Source organism: Zalophus californianus, chromosome 4, assembly GCF_009762305.2.
Source record: "Zalophus californianus isolate mZalCal1 chromosome 4, mZalCal1.pri.v2, whole genome shotgun sequence".
NCBI lineage: Eukaryota > Metazoa > Chordata > Mammalia > Carnivora > Otariidae > Zalophus > Zalophus californianus.
Genome location: NC_045598.1, coordinates 141,689,938 through 141,710,558, shown reverse-complemented (window position 1 = coordinate 141,710,558; position 20,621 = coordinate 141,689,938). Strand labels below are relative to the sequence as shown.

The following is a 20,621-nucleotide window of genomic DNA, read 5'->3' as shown; positions in this document are numbered from 1 at the left end:
TTATAAAGTTATCCTGACAAACAATACAAAATGTTTGCTTTGCAATAAAACTGAAGAAAGTAATTTTAACTTTTAGGTTTAATAAATACCAGCCATGTGGAAATTCTCCAAACAGTGCTTTAACCTGCCTGTAAAAATGTTATAACTGTAAAATGCTTACAGATGCTAGATATTCTTTTCCTTTTAACCTCAAAAATCACTTTTATAAGGATAAGGATTTTGGCTATCACACCATTTAAAAGCAGTTATGTCATTTTTTCCCCCTGTGGATTCCCACATTTCTCTGACTTAGCTTCATGATAAATTTATAAGAAATACATGAAATAATGGATGTTATCTCCAAAAACTGGGTTTTCACAATCCAGCTCTTTGGATTTCACCATCTACTTTCTTTCTCTTCATTTTTCTACATTTGTTTTAATGTAGAACTTAGCTGTAGAACTGTAGAACTTAGACTGTAGAACTTAGACTGATTAGCTGTAGAACTTAGACTGATTCCATCTTCCCTATTATTTAAATGTGATAATGACAGATATGTTTTTAAAATACAATTGTTCTTTTACATTAGCAATTTATAAATTACTTTATTTGCATCTTATCATTGGACATATATTTGGCTTTGTTTGTACCTTGTTAGTTTGTCGCCTAACCTTCTTATTAAGATAACAGGATTCCAAGGTCTCTTCCAAATAAAAAATTCTACATTGAGGAACGTGCTATATTATTTATTTAGGAAGTTTTATCTAGAATTGTTTACAGTACAAATATTTTTTTTAAAGCTTGAAAAAAAGAGATAAAAACTATGAAGACGAGAGAAATAGCTCACTTAAAATCAATGGCACTTGGAAGGAAGAGCTGAATAAATGAAAGAGAGGTTTTATTTATCCATTTTAATATTTTTCTTTGATTTATCCCAATAAAGATAGTAGAATTAACTTATATGAACTTATGATCTTTCTCATATTGTTCCCATCATAAAGTATCAAAATGTGCAAAGTGAGGAAAGTGAATTGAGCAAAAGGACGGTGAGAGAATGGAAACAGAAAATAAGAATCAAAAGACCTACATAACGGTCCTTCGAGAATAAGAGTCGCTACAACAATCTTAAAGATTTCAGTGAAATAAGTGCCCTCAAGATGTCGTGGGAGAGCTAATAAATACCCAGACACTACTACAATGTTACAGAATTTTTGTAGAAAATAAAATAAATATTTAGAAGACTTCAGTAGAACACTTTATAGAACCGTGAAGGAGACAATGTACTACACATCCTTTGAATAGGTTCAATAATTTTGTTGATTAAGCAACATATATTTCACTATTACAATACTCTATCTCAAGTGACTGCTCCATCTAATAAAGATATTTACCAACATAAAACAGAAAGTTATGGAAAAACTTGGATTGCAGTGTCCTCAAAGGATTAGACTCTAAAATAAATTTGATCATCCATGTGGAAAAACAAGGCCCGTGTCTATCGGGAAATCAATTAACACAATCATTTGAGTGAATTAAATAATATTGTTTTTCATTGAAGTATACTTTTTCCCATTTAGCGTGCTTCCATCAGGGGTATTCTCAGTACATATTCACAATATTCAGTACAGGAAGGAATACTGGAAATTATAAGATATGAATTGAAATGAAATAGAATCATAGACCCAAAGATTGTATTACGCATATGGTGGGTATAAAGTGATTTTAATTGATCTAATGGATCTATGTAATATAAGAACACATATTTTATTAACTTGTAATTAACTAAGTTGAATTAAACCCCTAGAAGCTATTTCTTTGGCTGAGTTAAAAATTCTAACTAACATTAATTTTAGCCTTTAAATGTGTGATATTTCAGAATACATACAAAATCAAGACATGATTATATCTGCAGAATTCATACAGTTACCATTTTAGTCATTTCAAGTATGTGAGTGATGCTTGCTCATTTTTGGACCTGGAAGGGCTATTGCTATATTCAGTGGTTAAGAAGGGAGGCATGAAATGTATACAATGTTGCCATGTTACCTGGCGAGTTACACAAAAAACCCCTGTACAATGTAGATTTTAGATATCAAATGAAGGCAAGTCATTTTTCTTTTCCCAAAATTTTATGAAATAAACAATCAAGTGCTAGAGAAGGGGATCCAATTAGGTCGATTACTATGAGGAAAATAATATTTTTTAAAAAACCCAGTAGAACAAATTAACATAGGAAAATCACACACTGGGCAGTTTGTAAAACATGACATTCTCTTTCACACCTAGTCTGCTCTGTGTATGCTGTTCTTTTTGTCTAGTTCCCTTCCCTCTTTCCTGCTAGGATACAGTTTTTTATGTCTCAAGACTCAGGTCACATGGCACCACCTTGGTGATGCTTTTCCCCCACTGTTCTAGGCACAATTGTATTCAGCTCTGCTGCAATGACTGTTTTGAAAATGTAAACACCAAAACAGTTGATATGAAGGAACAATTTGAGATTGTTTATGTGCGGTTTCCCCCATGAGAAACATGAGGTGAATGCAAAAGACAGTGCCAGCTAAACCTGAGATGAGTAGGAATACATGAAATGCACTCATATGCACACCTCAAACATGCTACCTCAGTTCATTGGGTTAGGAGCCACATCCACCTGCATCTGCTACAACCTGCCCTCGACTTCAGCTCACTGTCCTTCCTTTACCCTCAGTAACACAACTACAACTCTTCCAATGTCAAAGCAAACTTCAAATTTTAAGGTAAAAATAGCCTATGTATTCTGTTACTTATGTATTTCTTAACTATTAGTATATTTAAAAAATGCTACCATTTTTATTAGGTTCTTAGCATTTAAAAAAATATGTCACTGTTGAAATTTTTGAGTGCTGCACTCCAAACCTTGATTTTCTCACTGGCTCAGTAGTTTTCTATTGCACAATTTTCCACAGTGCATTGATTTTTGGAAGAGGAAACGTTGTGTCATAGCAGATGCTTCCTCTTCTGTGATTCAGTGGTACTTAGTGTATTAGGTTGCATTTATTTGTATACTTACCTATTTTCTCCCCTATAATATGCAAATGTGCTGAAGTGGGAAGGAATCAGGTACTTGAAAGAAGCTGTTGAATATCATTATGGCTGAAAAGTTCTGAGTAGGGCAACTCAGTGAGGGTGAGGGGTAGCAGTGTAGAACAGGTAGGAGTTGGGTAAGTGCAGGGCAGAGACTGGGCAGTAGCCTCACCTGGTGGTCTGGAGTTGATGGATGATAATGGAGATGGGAAAAAAAATGGATTGCTCTTTCTCCTTCCCCTCCAGTTAATCACCAAAATCCATCTGATTTCACTCCGTAACTGCTCTTTTATTCCTCTTATCCATGTATCTTATCAGTTCTAGCTCAAAGCCTCATTATCCGACCTCTTGATTACTGTAACAGCCTTTTTCTCTTCTGCTATGGACTGAATGTTTGTGTTCCCCCCATCAAATTCATATGCTGAAGCCTTAACTCCCAATGTGATGTTATTTGGAGATGGGGTCTTTGGGACGTAATTGAGGTTAGATGAGGTCATGAGGGTGGGGGCCTCATAATGGGAATAGTGCCCTATAAGAAAAGACACCAGAGCAGGGGGTGACATTCAGTGGCTGTCCAGGGCGACGGACCTTCCAGCTTGGAACCATGGCCCAGTTTGTCCATAACCTCGCAGAGAAGGCCCCTTTGCTGGTGAATGCTGCTGTGACTTACTCAAAACCTCGACTGGCCACATTTTGGCACTATGCCAAGGTTGAGCTGGTTCCTCCAACCCCTGCTGAGATCCCTATGGTTATTCAGAGCTTGAAAAAAAATAGTCAAGAGTGCTCAAACTGGTAGCTTCAAACAGCTCACAGTTAAGGAAGCTCTGCTGAATGGTTTGGTGGCCACCGAGGTGTGGATGTGGTTTTATGTCGGTGAAATCATGAGCAAGCGTGGCTTCATTGGCTATAATGTTTGAAGACCAATCTTTAACATCTGTTTATATGTGGCTTATTATTTGAGTGTTCTTGGACCATGTGTGATCAGACTGGTATTTGAATAAAAGAAGATAATGTATCAAAAAAAAAAAAAAAAAAGAAAAGACAAGACACCAGAGAGCTTGCTCTCTCTCTGCTCAAGCACAAAGAAGAGGTCATGCAAGCATACAGTGATATGGTGGCCATCTAAAAGCCAAGGAGAGAGACCTCAAAATGACATCTACCTTACCATCACCTTGAGCTTGGACTTCTAGCCTCCAGACCTTTGCAAAAATAAATTTCTGCTATTTAAGCCACCCAGTCTATGGTAATTTGTTTTGGCAACCTTAGCTAATACGATCTCATAAATACAAACTCTACCTTGATATGTATATAAGATATGTACATAAGCAATGCAGAACTTTTGAAACTCTTGACTGGCTTCCCAAACCTCTGGGATAAAATTTAAATATCTTAACATGTCATACCAGTTCTGTCATGATTTTAACTCTACATACCTCCCAGCCTTAACTCTTGCCAGGACCAACCTCCCCGTTGCCAAATTATCTGTAGTTCCTTACACACATATCATATACTGTTTTACCATCAATATTCTGTTCACACAACTTCTTTGTTTACAATGCCATTTCTCTTCATCTGTACGTGTGAATCCTCTACTTATCTTTAACAGCAGCTCAATCCTCAACTTCTCCAGAAAGTTTTGCTTCAAGCTAGTCTATGCTTCCAGAATTCTTGCTGCATGGCCTCATCATTGCCTTGGATATATCTTTTTAAATATTTGATTTTAAGTTCCTTGAGGGCAGTGATCGATCACTTTCCTTTTCCTAATTCCTTCTATACTACCAGATACATAGTGGGTACTCAATAAATATTTATTGAATAAATGCAAATGTTCCCAGCATAGTGACTCTGCCCAAGTTTCATATCTTCAATAAATGACAGTTGTTGCCATTATTTCTGGACACATGAATGGCTAGTTTAGCATTCCTCAGGAAATGTGAAAATAACAAAAAACACTCAAGAAAGAACTCCATGTTGAAAGAGATTCAAGTACTTTTTCTGACCTTTTGTGGCCTCCTTTTGAATTCTTTATCACACACCTGCTGTTGGTTGTATTAAAAAATGCTACACATTGTGTAGGACAGACAAGGTCTTGTGTATAGAAGGAAATCCATAAAGCTGACAATAAGCCATAAGAATCAGGAAGTGCCCGTTCTCATAGAGAAAACATTAAAAAAAGTGAGAAAAGCAAGGTGGCCTTGTATAGCTTACAACATAGGTGGAATTTGAAATTTGGAAATAATGATTTTGTTTTTTCAGTTGGCTGAAAATTTGAGAGAAAAGTGACATCAGTTGACTTCACTCTGAAGAACACATTCTGAAAAATCTATAGCTCTAGCAACCCAAAGAAGTTCAACCTCCCATAAATGGAGAAGTGGAAAGTGTTTTTATCTTCCACCTGTGCTTTACGTGTTTATTTCTTGAAAAATGCTGTCTGAAGTGTGTAAAAGGAAAGTGGTTCAGGCTAATAATGTAGCCTAGAAGTACATGCACTGAAGGTACATTCAAAATGTCATAAAAAATGTCATGTAGGGGCCACTGCTCTAAGTTTCCCTTAAAACTTTTTTAACTGAGAAAGTAGATGAAGTAATTGCATTTTGTACTTTATTTCATTGCATAAAATATCAATAAATGCTGCTGGTTTTAAGCATTTTCCAATCAGAAGCAATCTTGATTAATAATTTAATTAGATCTTTTGCTGTGATCACTAAGAAATCGGCAATTTATTTACTCTTGATACTACAAGATAATATTTCTTAGTAAGTAATCTCTCCTTATTTTCACATACCATACTTTCTTTACTTCCTTTTAAGATTATTAAGAGTACCTTGACCAGGTTTAACTTTTTCTATCATCTCCAATCTATATTAGTACTGTCTGAAAAGAACTGAACCGTGTAATTCATAATGCATTTTACTAAGGTCACAATTTTAACTCCTTATTAGCCTATTTGATAAGGCTAACCAAGAGCAAAGTTTATCCAGGACACTGACAGGTGGAGAAAAACAAGTTCTGCCTTTTGGCTGAACTCAAATGTTTCCACCTTGATGAAATCTTTCTGCTTCTTCATTTCCTTAATTCCATATTTCTTCCTCCAAAATGCAAAAGTGCATGACACTTATCCATGTATATGTAATCAAGCCTAAGCACCTGACAACATTTTGAAAGAATTACAACTTCTGCATTCATTTTGTGTTCCCCCATAACTGCAAGCACAGAAGTTCCTCAATAATCATTTGATTGAGGCTTAACTATGGCATAACTAGCCATTATTTAACTTAGAAGAATCTATAACACTGTTTTAGGATCTGGTGGGGCCTTAAATTATCATCTGCTATTAAGCATAACACATCAAAAACCATGGAGACAGATTCAGATATCTCATGGAGTCAGTCTGCTCACGTGACTAAATGTTATTTGGGACATGGGATTTGGGATATGGTTTTGACTACAACATGTTCATAAAAAAACCCACAGGCAAAAAAGCGTGCCTACAATCAGGCTTTGCACACTTCCTGTAATCCACAGACTAAGACTTATTTCTGCCATGTGGACATCTATAAAAATCTCACAAGCAATTTGGAGGAAGGCATGAACTACACTCTAATTAATCACAGTATAAGCAACCCACATTCAATATCCATATTTCTAGATCAGTGATTCATCGACTTCGGCATTTCTGGTTCAGAAAAACTCCAAAAGGGAAAATACTCTTTTAAGTAAGGACATTAAAATATAATATCTCTTATCACCATTGTTTCATAAAGAAAAAACTATCCAATGTCTATGAACTATAATAAAAATGCATGGGTAGCATAGCATCTGTGGAAAGCAGTAAGCTAGAAAAGACAGACTTTTCCTAAGTGTCCATAACCATGAAATATTAAGGGATTTAACAGTGAAGAAAAAGTTAGCCTTTCAAAAGAAAAGAAATGTTTGAATCTGATATTCTTTGTATTTGAGGTATGAATATCATCAAATATTTGTTCCCTAAGTCAAATACCAACTTCCAGAATTTCTTTATTTATGAGTACCCAGGATATGCTAAAAAGAAAGAAAAAGTTTAGAATAAAAGATGAATTGTCCTGTCCACCAGGATTATTCAGTCTCAATGAGACAATGATAATGAAAACGACCTTTTTAGTACTTATAAAGTCCTGTGTAATCATCCCAACTGTGCAATTTGGCCTGTGGAAGAAGTAAAAAGGGCCCAGAGAGAAATACAAGAGAAGGGAACATTTAGACTGATGTTGAAGAATATAGTAAGAATAGAGATAGCGGTGGGCAGGGAACAGGAAATTCAGGTCTAAATCTAGTCTTCCACTGAAACCTGTGTAATCCAGTAATGCCCACCTTTCTGTGGACCTCAGTGTAATCACCTCCAAATGAGAAACCTGATCTGTCAAACCTTAGTCTAAATCCTCTCCCAATTCTATAAATTCTTTGTTTGTTTGTTTGTTTCTTTGGGAGAGAGAGAGACAGAGATAGCAAGAGAGAGAACAAGCTGGGAGGAGAGGAAGGAGCAGGCTCCTGCTGAGCAGGGTGGCCCACATGGAGCTCGATCCCAGGACCCCAGGATCATGACCTGAGCCAAAGGCAGACACTTAACCGACTAAGCCACCCAGAGAGCCCCCTGCAATTCTATAAATTTTGTAACTCTTTTTTGATACCATAGTCAAATTTGTATAAAGCAAGGTCTTGGCAACTTTCTCCAACAGATATAGATCAACGCATTTCTAGAAACCAGAACTTCTTGGTGAGATTACATTATTAAAATTATCACTTTTTTTGGAGTCGTCTCTTTAAAAAAGGTAAGAACCCTGATGTTTCCTTCCTGAAGCTTCTTCTGAAGGGAGAGTCCAATCAGAATTGTTAACCGCTTTACAAGCATTGTGTACACAATGAGTTGAATGCCAGGAAGAAAGAGTTATGAATAATTTCTTAAATGTGGAAAGCATAAGAATCACACAAAAGATCTTTGAAGTTCTTTAAGTCTCTTTTCAGGGGAAAGAAGATAGAACTGATCTTGAGCACAGTATCCATAACCAGGATCCCAACAACAGTGGGAGATCAATGCAAAAGTTGGAAGAAGATGGGTCTTTTTTTTTGTCGGTAGGAAACAGTTAAAGAAGATGCCTAAAGGGAGAAAATTAAACCCTGCTGTGGAGGAACAGGCTTTCAAGAATTTTGATATCAAATAAGCAAGAGTCAGCACCAACCGCCTAGGGGTGTTTTGAGACTAAATTAAGGAAGATGAATATAAAAAGAATGAAAGGACTAAGAATCAGTTTAAATGCACACTTTTAGTTTGCCAACTGCTCTATTTACAGAGATGCATAAAGAACTAAAATATTTAAAGTTAGTGTTTGATGGAAAATAAATGAAGTTATGCTTATTTAATAATTACATAATCTTAAAAAGAATTTGTCATTTACTGGTCTATGGTATGGAGACAGGGCAAAAATTAGATACACCTACTCTAGTAGTGATGGAAGCATGCCATTTACTTGAGGCCTGGACTGCAAAAGGTAAACTGTCTTCTTATATTGAAAGAGTATTATAAATCCTTAACATTTACTTTAGACAGAGTTGATCATAAACATGGTCAGAAGTATATGAGTGTTCCAAAATGGTAAGGCCCAAATGGCCCTGCCCAAGTAGAGACTAATTATGATCCAATGTAATGTCAGCACTTAGCCAAAGGGGGCAAATACTATGTTACCTTTGGTTTAAAATACAGAGTCCAAGAGTGAAGAATAGGCCCTGTGAGATGGGACAGAGCAGGGATGGAGTGACAAAGCCAACACTAGACTGGAGTTCTGGCTTCTATTCCCAGCTTTCTATCACCTGCTAGCTGCAATTTACCATCATATTGTAACAGCCCCAAGGGCAGTCTTATATTTCTTGCATGTAGCATAGTACCATGAACATTACAGTGATCTTGGAGTTGAAAGAGTAATTGATGTGTGTGCTTGCAGTATAAAGTGCCTGGTGGAAGTTTGAATATTATGCTGAGAAGACTGATCCTGGGCAGCAAGAATATGAATGAATGAATGAATGTGATGATTCATTTTTATAAATGAATAAATGAGATGTTGAACAAATCACTTAACCTCAATCAGTCCTCCTTCCAAATAACTCATTTATTAGTGACTCTCTCTGATTCTCAATCGTTTACTTCTTGACTTCTTTATGGTGTTTGATTTTGTAAGTTCTTTAATATCATTCTCTGTCTTACTGGGTCCTTCCTGAGCCCTAACCCTGGTTTTGTCTCACTCCATTATAAACCAAGTTGTAATATCAATCATCATAAGTAAAATTACTTTGTCATCTTTAAACCCTCCCTCACATTCATCTACCATGATGACTGCTTTATCTAAACAGTGTCTCAGCAATCTGCTTCTCTACTTCCCACTGTAATTACCCAAGTTTAGAGAATAACTTTGAAGGTAGGTGGCCTCACTGCCTTAACAATCTGACCCAAAGGGTCTTTTCAGCATAATATTTGAACTTCCACCCTGTATAAACTTGGCACTCTATACTGCCACCACACAGATCAAACACCCTTTCAACTTTGAAATCACTGGGTCTTTATCCTGCCGCTCTGTTTTAAATGATAGCCTACGTCCCCTTCTCCAATACCCCTCCCCTATGAGCATCCCAGGGTTTTATTCCTTTCAAGACCTTTACTCAAAAGCTTCTTACTCCGTGAACACGTCTTTCTTTCAGGCAGAATTTATTAGTATTTCCTCTGGGCTTCCACAGTAGCGTCTGGCACTACTGAAATGACCTGAAGAGACAATGTGAAATAAAGTCTTAATCATGTTTGAGTCCTCTGTACCTAACGCAGTGACTACTCAGTAAACATTTTCTGATCATCATATACCTTGACAGACACAGACTTCCATGGTAGGCAATGGTAGTAATTTATAAGACAATTGCCTGCTAGTAACATGCCTTTTCTTCATCCAAGGCAGCAAGCCATGGGAGAAAAGTAACACAGAGCCTACAAATATTTGCCTAAAAGTTAAAAACAGTAATGGGAAAGCTTAGGAAAGAATTCATGTCTCAAAGGCACTATTTCCTCACAGAGCACCACACACTCCACGGCCTCTGTGGAAATACCCACTGTTCCCAATTCATTCTCTAAAAACACCACCGTCTCCTGTGGTGTATATGAATATAGGTGCAGGGCTTCGGAAGGCATCCCTACGCACCACTGACCACTAAGGCACTTGGAAGGACTGGCTGATTTAGGGTGGGATCAGCAAAGGTACAAGATAGGCCAGTTACATTCTATCATACCAGAAACAAAGAAGCCATCAGAGATGACTTAAGTCATCTAAAGCAGGAGCCAATTTGAAGTGGTTCTCACTGATTAAAGTTGGAATGGTTTGAGGAAAAAAAAAAGAATAGCTGTAATAGATTAAAAACATTAAATATTTAAAAACATGAGTTCATAATGATAGTAGGAAAAATACTTCATCAGTCACCTTTAAATGATGTTAAAGAACCAGCTCATTATTTTGAAAACTTATCAATATTCAAGCATTCATCTTGATTTTCCTATACTGCACTGCAGCATAACTAGAGTTGATCAGAGGAAGTTTCCTTTCACAGAAATACTATAGTAAATAAATTAAGAAGGAATAATAGAAAATCAACATTTTGGAGTCCTTGATGAAATACTGGATTCAGGCAATGATCATAAATGGTCATAAAATCCAAAAAGAGGGATAAATAGCATTAGTGTCTTGATGGACGTATTCCAATACTATGAAGTATTCCTGTCAAAACTTGAACCTCAAACTGATGAAGTCTCTAGATTTAATTAGCAGTTTATAGGAAATACAAAGGCAGTGGAAAAATGATTTTTAAAAATTAGAAGATTAAAATTGAAAGTTCCATAAGTCATTCACTCATTTTTCTTCCACAAATGAATTAAATTAAAAAAAGAAGAGAGGGAGACACTATCTCTCTGTTTGAATAAACCTACTCCACTTCCTCCCTTTACCTAACTTAAATTTATCTTCACAACTCAGCACTTCACAACTCAGCCCTTAGTATTAGGGTGTGTAATCAGATTATTTACCTGTCTCTCCTAATAGATAGAGCAGAGACAGTGACTTGTTAATTTTGTATTATTAGCAACTACCAGAATGTCCAGTACATGGCACATAATAGATGCTCAGTAAATGTCTGTAGAATAAATAAATGAATGAACTCCAAGCACCATTGACTTGCCATTTCTTTCAGCTTTATAACTCCTTTTTTCATCTTACTTGATCTAGGAGTAGGGTGCTAGAGGTAGCAATGGAAGGGAAGATGGGAAAGAAGTTTTTCATCTGATCCCAGATAAAGGTTTGCAAAGTTAACCTTTTATCAATATTCTCAATACTCGCCACACATTAGTATGGTGGGGGGGAAATTTAAAAATACAGTCGATCACATCTTCAGAGATTCTGATTCATTTGATTTTGGATGGGATTCAGGTATAAGATTGTTTTCTTAAGCTCTTGAGGAGATACAAGTGTGGGACCAGCAAGAAGAACTGCTGTGTATCCATTTTTCATGCCTTTCCATCCCACCCTGTCTCTCAAACTCTAACCTCTCTTTGAGTAGAGAGTTCACTGCTATAGCCTCAGATACTAGTCCAGAGCTTAACTCATAGTGTTAACTATATCTCTGTGTGCATGTGTGTGTGTCTGTGAACACATGCATACTCATTTCATATATATGTTTTGTTCATGTGAATTAATATGAAAGCCCTTTTTCAAGAGACCATCTTCACTCTGGTGCTTCTCAGATGTAAGTAATACAGGCCATGAGGCCAAGAGAGAGAAAAATGGGTATTTCATAGCAGTGCAAAATGTGTTATGGTATGCTAAAGCTAATTCCTAATGCAAGAATAGAATCCCCCAGGGTTAGCAGAATCAAAGTTCTGTTATCTTTGCTTTACCAAGAAAACACATGCAGTTCCAAAGTCTGTCAATGCATGTGCCATTAAGGTGGTTGCTGGTTCTCAGTGTGCTAAGCCCAAACACATCTACATTCCAAAAAATACTCGATTAAGCAAAAACTGGTCCAGTACTGCTTTCCATTTCTTGTTACCAGATGGTTCTTTTCAGCATGATCTCTCATTTGATGATATAAGAGAGCTGAAAAATAGCTTAAATCAGATGGCTTAATCAAGACCTGAGCTCTTCTTTAGTTTTTACTATGGAAAGTTTCAAAAAAATGCAGAAGTGAAGAGATTAGTGTAATGAATACCACACACACATCATCCAGCTTAAATAATTATCAGCTCAAAACAACTTTGTTTTTATCTACTGTCCCACCCCAGATTATTTTGAACCAAATCCAGATGTTACATTATGTTTCCCATCAGTATTTCAGCATGCATAACTAAAGAATAAGATTTTTTTCTTTAAACAAAACCACAATACTATCAGAACATCTACAAATAGTGGCAATAATTTCTTAATACCATCAAAATCCAGTTAGTAGTCAATATTTCTTTGTCTCAAAAATATTTTTCCTTATACACTATTCAAATACAGATCCAAATAATATCCATAAACAAATCATAGAGTTAAATGTGTATTAATGTGACTGTAGCATAGAGTGCAAGCAGTTCCAGAAGCAATGTCAGAAATGAAAGCACATTCCTATTATGAAAGGCATGATAAACCAAGTGAAGGAGTTTGCACTTTATCCTGAGAGCAATGAGAAACCACTAACATATTTTAAGAATTGAGAGACATGAGTATATTTAAGACGAGAAGTAACTGAGTGAAGTTAAGGGGGCTAGAAAAGAAGTCACGTGTTGAATCATGGGTTTCATAGCTCACACATTTCTGGATGGACTCTTGTGGGAACTGAAATTGGAGGTCTTGTAAGATCTTGAGGAAACCAACTTTTAAATTTGGATAACTGTAACTAGTGTGGGTCCACAAGAAGAGAATAAAATAAAAACCTGAACATGACTAAATAGAGCTACTCCAAGTCAAAGAAAAGATGGAAAAAAAAAAAAGTTTTGCAGAATTCTTTCTATGCTGGCCAGACTAGCTTATCAGGGAACAAAAGGAGCAAAATCAAGAAATATATGAGCATACAATTAAGTGAAGGTCTCAGTTGTTTCTCAAAAAAATGTATGTAATGAAAGAAAAATATACATAAAAAAACACGCTATTGCTATAAATGAAATCCATGCCTACAACAAGAAAGCTCAGAAAGTCTAGAAATTAATCCTGGACACATTCAAACAAAAGAATGGAAAAATTGTTACAATACTAAAAATCATGTTTGATTTAAAGACCAAATAATTAAACCAGACAGGACTACATATACTGTATAATTCACAATATTGCCATCCAAAATTTGCACAGTAAAAATGGAACAGAAACACTGGCAGAATGAAATAGATTTATCCAAAAAGTGGGGGACTTTAATTCATATTTCTTGACCTATGGCTCATCAAGCAGACCAAAAATGGTAGGAATTTATAGGCTATACATATAAAATAAAATTCATACAGTAAGGCATTTTAGGTGCATATGAATATATTAGACACTACACTCTGAACATAAAATATGCACCTTCTGGGGAACGTGGGTGGTCAGTTGGTTAAGTGTCTGTCTTCGGCTCAGGTCCTGGGATCCAGCCCCTGTCAGGCTTTCTGCTCAGCAGGGAGTCTAAGAGGGAGTCTACTTCTCCCTCTGCCCCTCCCCTCCTCATACCCCTGTTCCTGCTCTCTCACCCCCCTGCCCTGCTCATTCTCTCTAACAAATAAATAAATAAAATCTTGAAAAAAATATGCACCTTCTTTCCAAATTTTCTGGGACATATATTCAAAATCTGTTCTATAGTAAGCTTCAACTATAACTTCAGTGAATTCCATAATTTATAAATAATATATACCTGGTTCTCTGATGACAATATCAAATAAAAAATGAAAAACTAAAATCCCCTTCAAAAAATATCTTCAAATAGAGACCTGGAATCTAAGGAAAAGAAAAAAACAAAATTATAGAATTTCTAAAACAGAATGAGTAAAAAACACTAAAAAGTAGAATCTATAATATAGGTCAAAGTTGTCACTACAAAAAAATTCATAGTTTTAAGTACTACATATCTAAATAAGAAAATATAAATTAAATGAGTTAATTAGTAAACTAAAAGACACTAAAACTAAAATCAAATGAGTCTAATGAAACAGATAAGAAAAACTAATGAAGGTAGAAATTAATGTCATTTAGAAGGTATGAATACTGTAAAACAAATACATAAATCCAGCATGTGGTTCTTTGAAAGAAATTATAAACAGATAAACTAATAAACTAATTATGAAACAAAAGGAGAAATGGCAGAGTTAGAAATATCAATGGAAAAAATAATTAAAGAGAGAATTAAAATAATTCACCATGTTCTACTCTATGTACATAAATTTGAAAATTTAGAACAGGTATCTTTTCCTCAGAAGGAACATTTAGGGGTGCCTGGGTGGCTCAGTCGGTTAAGTGTCTGACTTTGGCTCACATCATGATCTCAGGGTCCTGGGATGGAGCCCAAGTTGGGCTCCCCGCTCAGCAGGGATCTGCTTGTCCCTCTCCCTCTACCCCTCCCCTCACTCTCTCTCTCTCTCCCCCCCCGTGTCTCTCTCAAATAAATAAATAAAATCTTTAAAAAAATGAATACTTAAAAAAAAAGGAACATCTAACCCAGAAAGGCGAATTGTAGTAAGGGAATTGAGAAAATTATAAAATGACAGACTTATATGATTTCAAATGTACAACCAACCAGATTTCCATGGAACAGATTTTCTACTATTATTTAAACAGATCCAGAGCTTATGGAGATTAGAGAAAACTTTAAAACTACAAACCTCATTGAAACTAACACCTGATAAAGGTAAAAGAAAAACCCAAATAAAAATTATGGGCCAACCACATTTATGATGATGCAAAAATTCCATACTAAACTCCGACATGAGTATTTGACTAAATTGCCCCATTTTATTTATTCTTGGATAGACAAAGTTAATTATTGGATAGACAAACTTTATTCTTGGATAAACAAACTCCACATTGTAAAGATATTGATTCTCCTTTTATAAATCTAACATAATACTGCATTTATAAATCTGACATAATACTCCCTCCCTCCCATCCAAAAGCAAGCAAACAAACAATAAAACTCTAAGTATGACTTTGGGAGACTTCAGAGGTGATTCCACAGATCAAGACGAAAGATAAACTTGTAAGAACAGATATGATTTTAGATGAGTGGGCAAAGGGGGCAGAAATAAAAGGAATATTGAATGGGAAAAGTCCTATCAGATGTGAAAACATAAAAACACATTATAAAGCTATGATATATAAACTAGTTGGTATGAGTGTTTATATGGATATGTATAACTAAAAAGCTAGATATACTTCAGAAATTACTTCAATATAATCCAACTAGTATTGTGAAAGTAACATTTTGTATCCATTAGAAAGAGATGTTTTCGCTCGGCATCAGGGAAATCCAAATCAAAACCTCAATGAGATACCACCTCACACCCGTCAGAATGGCTAAAATTAACAAGTCAGGGAATGACAGATGTTGGCGGGGATGTGGAGAAAGGGGAACCCTCCTACACTGTTGGTGGGAATGCAAGCTGGTGCAACCCCTCTGGAAAACAGTATGGAGGTTCCTCAAACAGTTGAAATTAGAGCTACCGTTCGATCCAGCAATTGCACTACTGGGTATTTACCACAAAGATACAAATGTAGGGACCCGAAGGGGTATGTGTACCCCAATGTTTATAGCAGCAATGTCCACCATAGCCAAACTGTGGAAAGAGCCAAGATGCCCATCGACAGATGAATGGATAAAGAAGAGGTGGTATATATACACAATGGAATATTATGCAGCCATCAAAAGGAATGAGATCTTGCCATTTGCAACGACGTGGATGGAACTGGAGGGTGTTATGCTGAGTGAAATAAGTCAATCAGAGAAAGACATGTATCACATGACCTCACTGATATGAGGAATTCTTAATCTCAGGAAAGAAACTGAGTGTTACTGGAGTGGTTGGGGGTGGGAGGGATGGGGTGGCTGGGTGATAGACATTGGGGAGGGTATGTGCTACGGTGAGCACTGTGAATTGTGCAAGACTGTTGAATCACAGTTCTGTACTTCTGAAACAAATAACGCAACATATTTTAAGAAAAAAGAAAAAGAAGAAGATAGCAGGAGAGGAAGAAAAGGGGAGTATGTCAGAGGGGGAGACGAACCATGAGAGATGATGGACTCTGAAAAACAAACTGAGGGTTCTGGAGGGGAGGGGGGTGGGGGGATGGGTTAGCCTGGTGATGGGTATTGAGGAGGGCACGTTCTGCATGGAGCACTGGGTGTTATGAACAAACAATGAATCATGGAACACTGCACCAAAAACTAATGATGTAATATATGGTGATTAACATAACAATAAAAAAGAATAATAAATAAAAAAAATAAAAAAAAAGAAAGAGATATTTTATTGAAATAAATCATGTTGGGACAACTAAATTGACAGGAAAAAAATACCTTATTTCTAACTCTAAAATGGCTTCAAGCGGGTCACAGTTTTCATGATAAAAATATAAATATAGCTCTTTCCCATCTTGCAAGATGGCGGGCGAAAAAGCTGAGAAGCCGAAGACTAAGAAGAAACCTGAAGCTAAGAAGGCTGATGCCGGTGGCAAGGCTAAAAAGGGTGACCCCAAGGCTAAAACGCCAAAGAAGGGGAAGCTCCACTGCAGCCGAAACCCTGTCCTTGTCGGAGGAACTGGCAGATATTCCCGATCGGCTATGTATTCCAGAAAGGCCATGTCCAAGAGGAAGTATTCGGCAGCTAAATCCAGGGTTGAGAAGAACAAGGAGAAAGTTCTTGCTACTGTCACAAAACCAGTTGGTGGTGACAAGAACGGTGGTACCCGAGTGGTTAAACTTCGCAAAATGCCTAGGTATTACCCTACTGAAGATGTGTCTCCAAAGCAGGTGGGCCACGGCAAAACACCTTTCAGTCAGCACGTGAGAAAGCCGCGAGCTAGTATCACCCCCGGGACCATTTTGATCATCCTCACTGGGCGCCACAGAGGCAAGAGGGTCGTTTTCCTGAAGCAACTGAGCAGTGGCTTGCTACTTGGGACCGGACTTCTGTCCCTCAATCGAGTTCCTCTGCGTAGAACACACCAGAAATTCGTCATTGCTACTTCTACCAAAATTGATATCAGCAGTGTGAAAATCCCCAAACATCTCACTGATGCTTACTTCAAGAAGAAGAAGCTGCGTAAGCCCAGACACCAGGAGGGTGAGATCTTCGACACCGAGAAAGAGAAATACGAGATTACAGAGCAGCGCAAGGTTGATCAGAAAGCTGTGGACTCGCAAATTCTGCCAAAAATCAAAGCTGTTCCTCAGCTTCAGGGCTACCTCCACTCTGTGTTTTCTCTCACAAATGGAGTTTACCCTCACAAATTGGTGTTCTAAATTTCTTACAAAGAACGTAATTAAATAACTGATCCATTTCAAAAAATATATATATATATAAATATAATCACAACTTTTCGAGAAGGAACATATTCTATTTTCTTTACAATCTTGATTAAGAAAGGGAGTCCCGGGGCGCCTGGGTGGCTCAGTCGTTAAGCGTCTGCCTTCAGCTGGGGTCATGATCTCAGGGTCCTGGGATCGAGCCCCATATCGGGCTCCTTGCTCTGCAGGGAAGCCTGCTTCTCCCTCTCCCATTCCCCCTGCTTGTGTTCCCTCTCTCACTCTGTCTCTCTCTGTTAAATAAATAAATAAAATATTTAAAAAAAAAAGGAAGTCCCAACAAGACACAGAGAGACAAAAAACCTGAAAGACTGATTAGTTTGATTGCATATTAATACTACGTAGACTACACAGTTTTTTTCTACATATGACTTTTAAAGTTATAAATAAAAATGATCACAATGCAAATAAGAAGTTAAAAACTATGATATTGTGGTAACTTCTTTTAGCTAAAGAGATTTGACAGATAAATAAGAAAATAGCTAATAACTCAAGTACATATCAAAGAATATGAATATGCACATTATAGGAAAAACTTATGAATATATGAAAATGAGCTGATTTCATTCAAATTAAAGAATCCCCGTAAATCAAGAATATATACATATTTTTTACCAATCCCATTGGTAAGAGTAAAAAGTTCTATAATACATATTTTTAACAAAGGATAGAAGATGAAACAGGCATTCTTATACACTGTTTCTGGGAATGGATATGGATTCAACATTTTTGGAAAACCTACAATGTGCCTACATGTCCCCTGTTAAGTACTAAATACATTATGGAATATTTATTCAATAGGATATTGTGGGATAACAAATAAGCTAATAAAGAAAAAAATTTTCATAACATAATGAGATGCAGAACAACAAGAATGATTGTATGTATCTTAAAAGTGTACTTTATGTGCACAGATGATTTCTAGAAAGACACCAGAAATTTTTAAAATTTAAAAATATTTTGCATATATGAAATTCAGGAATTTAAATAGAATGAAAGGCTTATAAATAAAGTAATCATTTTCTGCCTCACTCCTCTCTACTTTTGGTATCGATCCTTAGTGACAACTACTTTTTAACAGCTTTAAAAATTTTTGCCATTTGTGACAACCTGGATGGACCTTGAGGGTATTATCCTAAGTGAAATAAGTTAGACATAGACAAATATCATATGATGATACTCATATGTGGAATCTAAAAAGCAAAACAAATGAATAAACAAACAAAGAGCAGAATCAGGCGATGGAGAACAAAATGGTGGTTGCCAGAGGGAAGGGGGTGGGTAGATGGGCAAAATGGGTGAAGGGGAGTGGGAGACACAGGCTTCCAGTTATGGGATGCGTAAGTCATGGGAATAAAAGGCGCAGCAGAGGGAATATAGTCAGTGATATTGTAATAATGTATGGTGACAGCTGGTAGTTACCCTTGTGGTGAGCATCCAATCATGTAGGTTGTACACCTGAAACTAGTGTAACATTGTGTATCAGCTGTACTCAAAAGAAGAAAAAAGTCCTCCAGGAAGTTCCTTTTATTTCTTTAAATGATGTGATTTTTATGGCTTCTCTGGATTGATCTACTTTCCATTACAGCTTTTGATTTCATTCTCTCATATTACAATATAGGCCATTTATACCATCACTGCCTCTCCTTGTCCTTTCTTTCATTATAGTTATGTCAGTATTTTTATTTTTCTACTGTAACCATGTAAATGTGAATAATTTATTTCTCCTTTTCTTGGCCCATTAATATCAATGGTATTTACGTTCCCACTTTACCTTGTAACCTGGCCCTGTCACTCCTCTCCACCTTCCATTCCCAAACATATCTATAATTTTAAGTTTTGACAAAAACTAATGATATACTGTACGGTGACTAACATAACATAATAAAAAAATGAAAATAAAATTATGTATATAAGCATTAGAGAAAAAAAGGAAAGCAAATGTGTTTGATCTTATAACCATCCATCTTCTGAATTTCAACATGTTCAATGTAAAAGGCAAAAGCAATAAATAATGTTTATATTATTGTGTCTATGTAAAGCCCAATGGTTATTATTATATTTCCTTCCTGACAGAGTCTGCTTTGATCATCCACATCCTCCTAGGCCATTCTCACAGATTTTATAGCTCTTTTTTCTAGTTCTGGGATTTGCTGCCTGTCAGTGCCAAGTTCTGATGTCTCAAGCATATTATGACAGTGCTTAGATCCCCTTGAAGGAAGAACTTGCCTCAGTAGCTGGAAGTGCTGCCAGCCAGCCGCCTCTCCTCAGCGGGCAGCACTGTCACCCTGTCTCATGTGCAGAGGGCTGCGTGACCAAGGGCACAGTATGCGGGGCTGGTGCTCCCCACATGACTGATCCAAGCAGCAGAATAAAAGCCTTCCCCTTTTTTGGCCCAAGGGAGACTAGTTCGGACAGACAGTACCACCTCAGAGCTTCCCCAAGGGTCACTGAGGTTGTTTCTGATTCTGCATCAGAGCCCCCCTCTCCCTTTACCCAGTCCTACTTTCTCCAACCCTTGTTAAAGGTGTGGATCCCAAGGGCAGTCTCTAATAAACATCCCTCATGCTACCTCCCCTCTCGGAGGAGTCGGCTCCCCGAAGAACTCAACCTGCTGTTTTCGCCTGATGGCACCTTGCCCAGGAATCTGGAGATCATGCCAATAAACAGGATACGGGTACAACCTAAAACCATTCGTTCTAAAAAGGAGCTCTCCAGGAACTGCTTCTCAGTCATCCCTCTTGTAGAAAACTGTCTTCTTAGAAACAAGTCCGAGTCTCACTCCCTTCACTTATTTTCTACTGGACAGCCCTCATCTCTTTTTTTTTTTTTTTTAATTATTTATTTAACTGAGAGAGAACGAGAGAGAGCAATTGTGAGCATGTGCACAAGTTGGGGAAGGGGCAGAGGGAAGAGAGAGAGAGACTCTCAAGCTGACTCCGCACTGTGCATGAGCCTGACATGGGCTCAATCCCACGACCCTGAGATCATGACCTGGG

General features: G+C 37.0%; 2 protein-coding genes and 1 pseudogene across 10 annotated transcripts in view; 2 read left to right on the top strand and 1 right to left on the bottom strand.

Annotated features, from left to right (window-relative positions):
• Positions 1 to 20,621, bottom strand: part of RALYL (RALY RNA binding protein like) — a 685,749-nt gene that overhangs the window by 214,342 nt on the left and 450,786 nt on the right. The gene's annotated exons all lie outside the window — the stretch shown is intronic.
• On the top strand, positions 3,647 to 3,959 carry LOC113914713 (annotated as a pseudogene).
• Positions 16,699 to 17,599, top strand: LOC113914702 (60S ribosomal protein L6-like). Its single transcript, XM_027580163.2, has one exon. It carries the CDS (start codon positions 16,699 to 16,701, stop codon positions 17,557 to 17,559), a length of 861 nt encoding a protein of 286 aa, XP_027435964.2. The 3' UTR covers positions 17,560 to 17,599.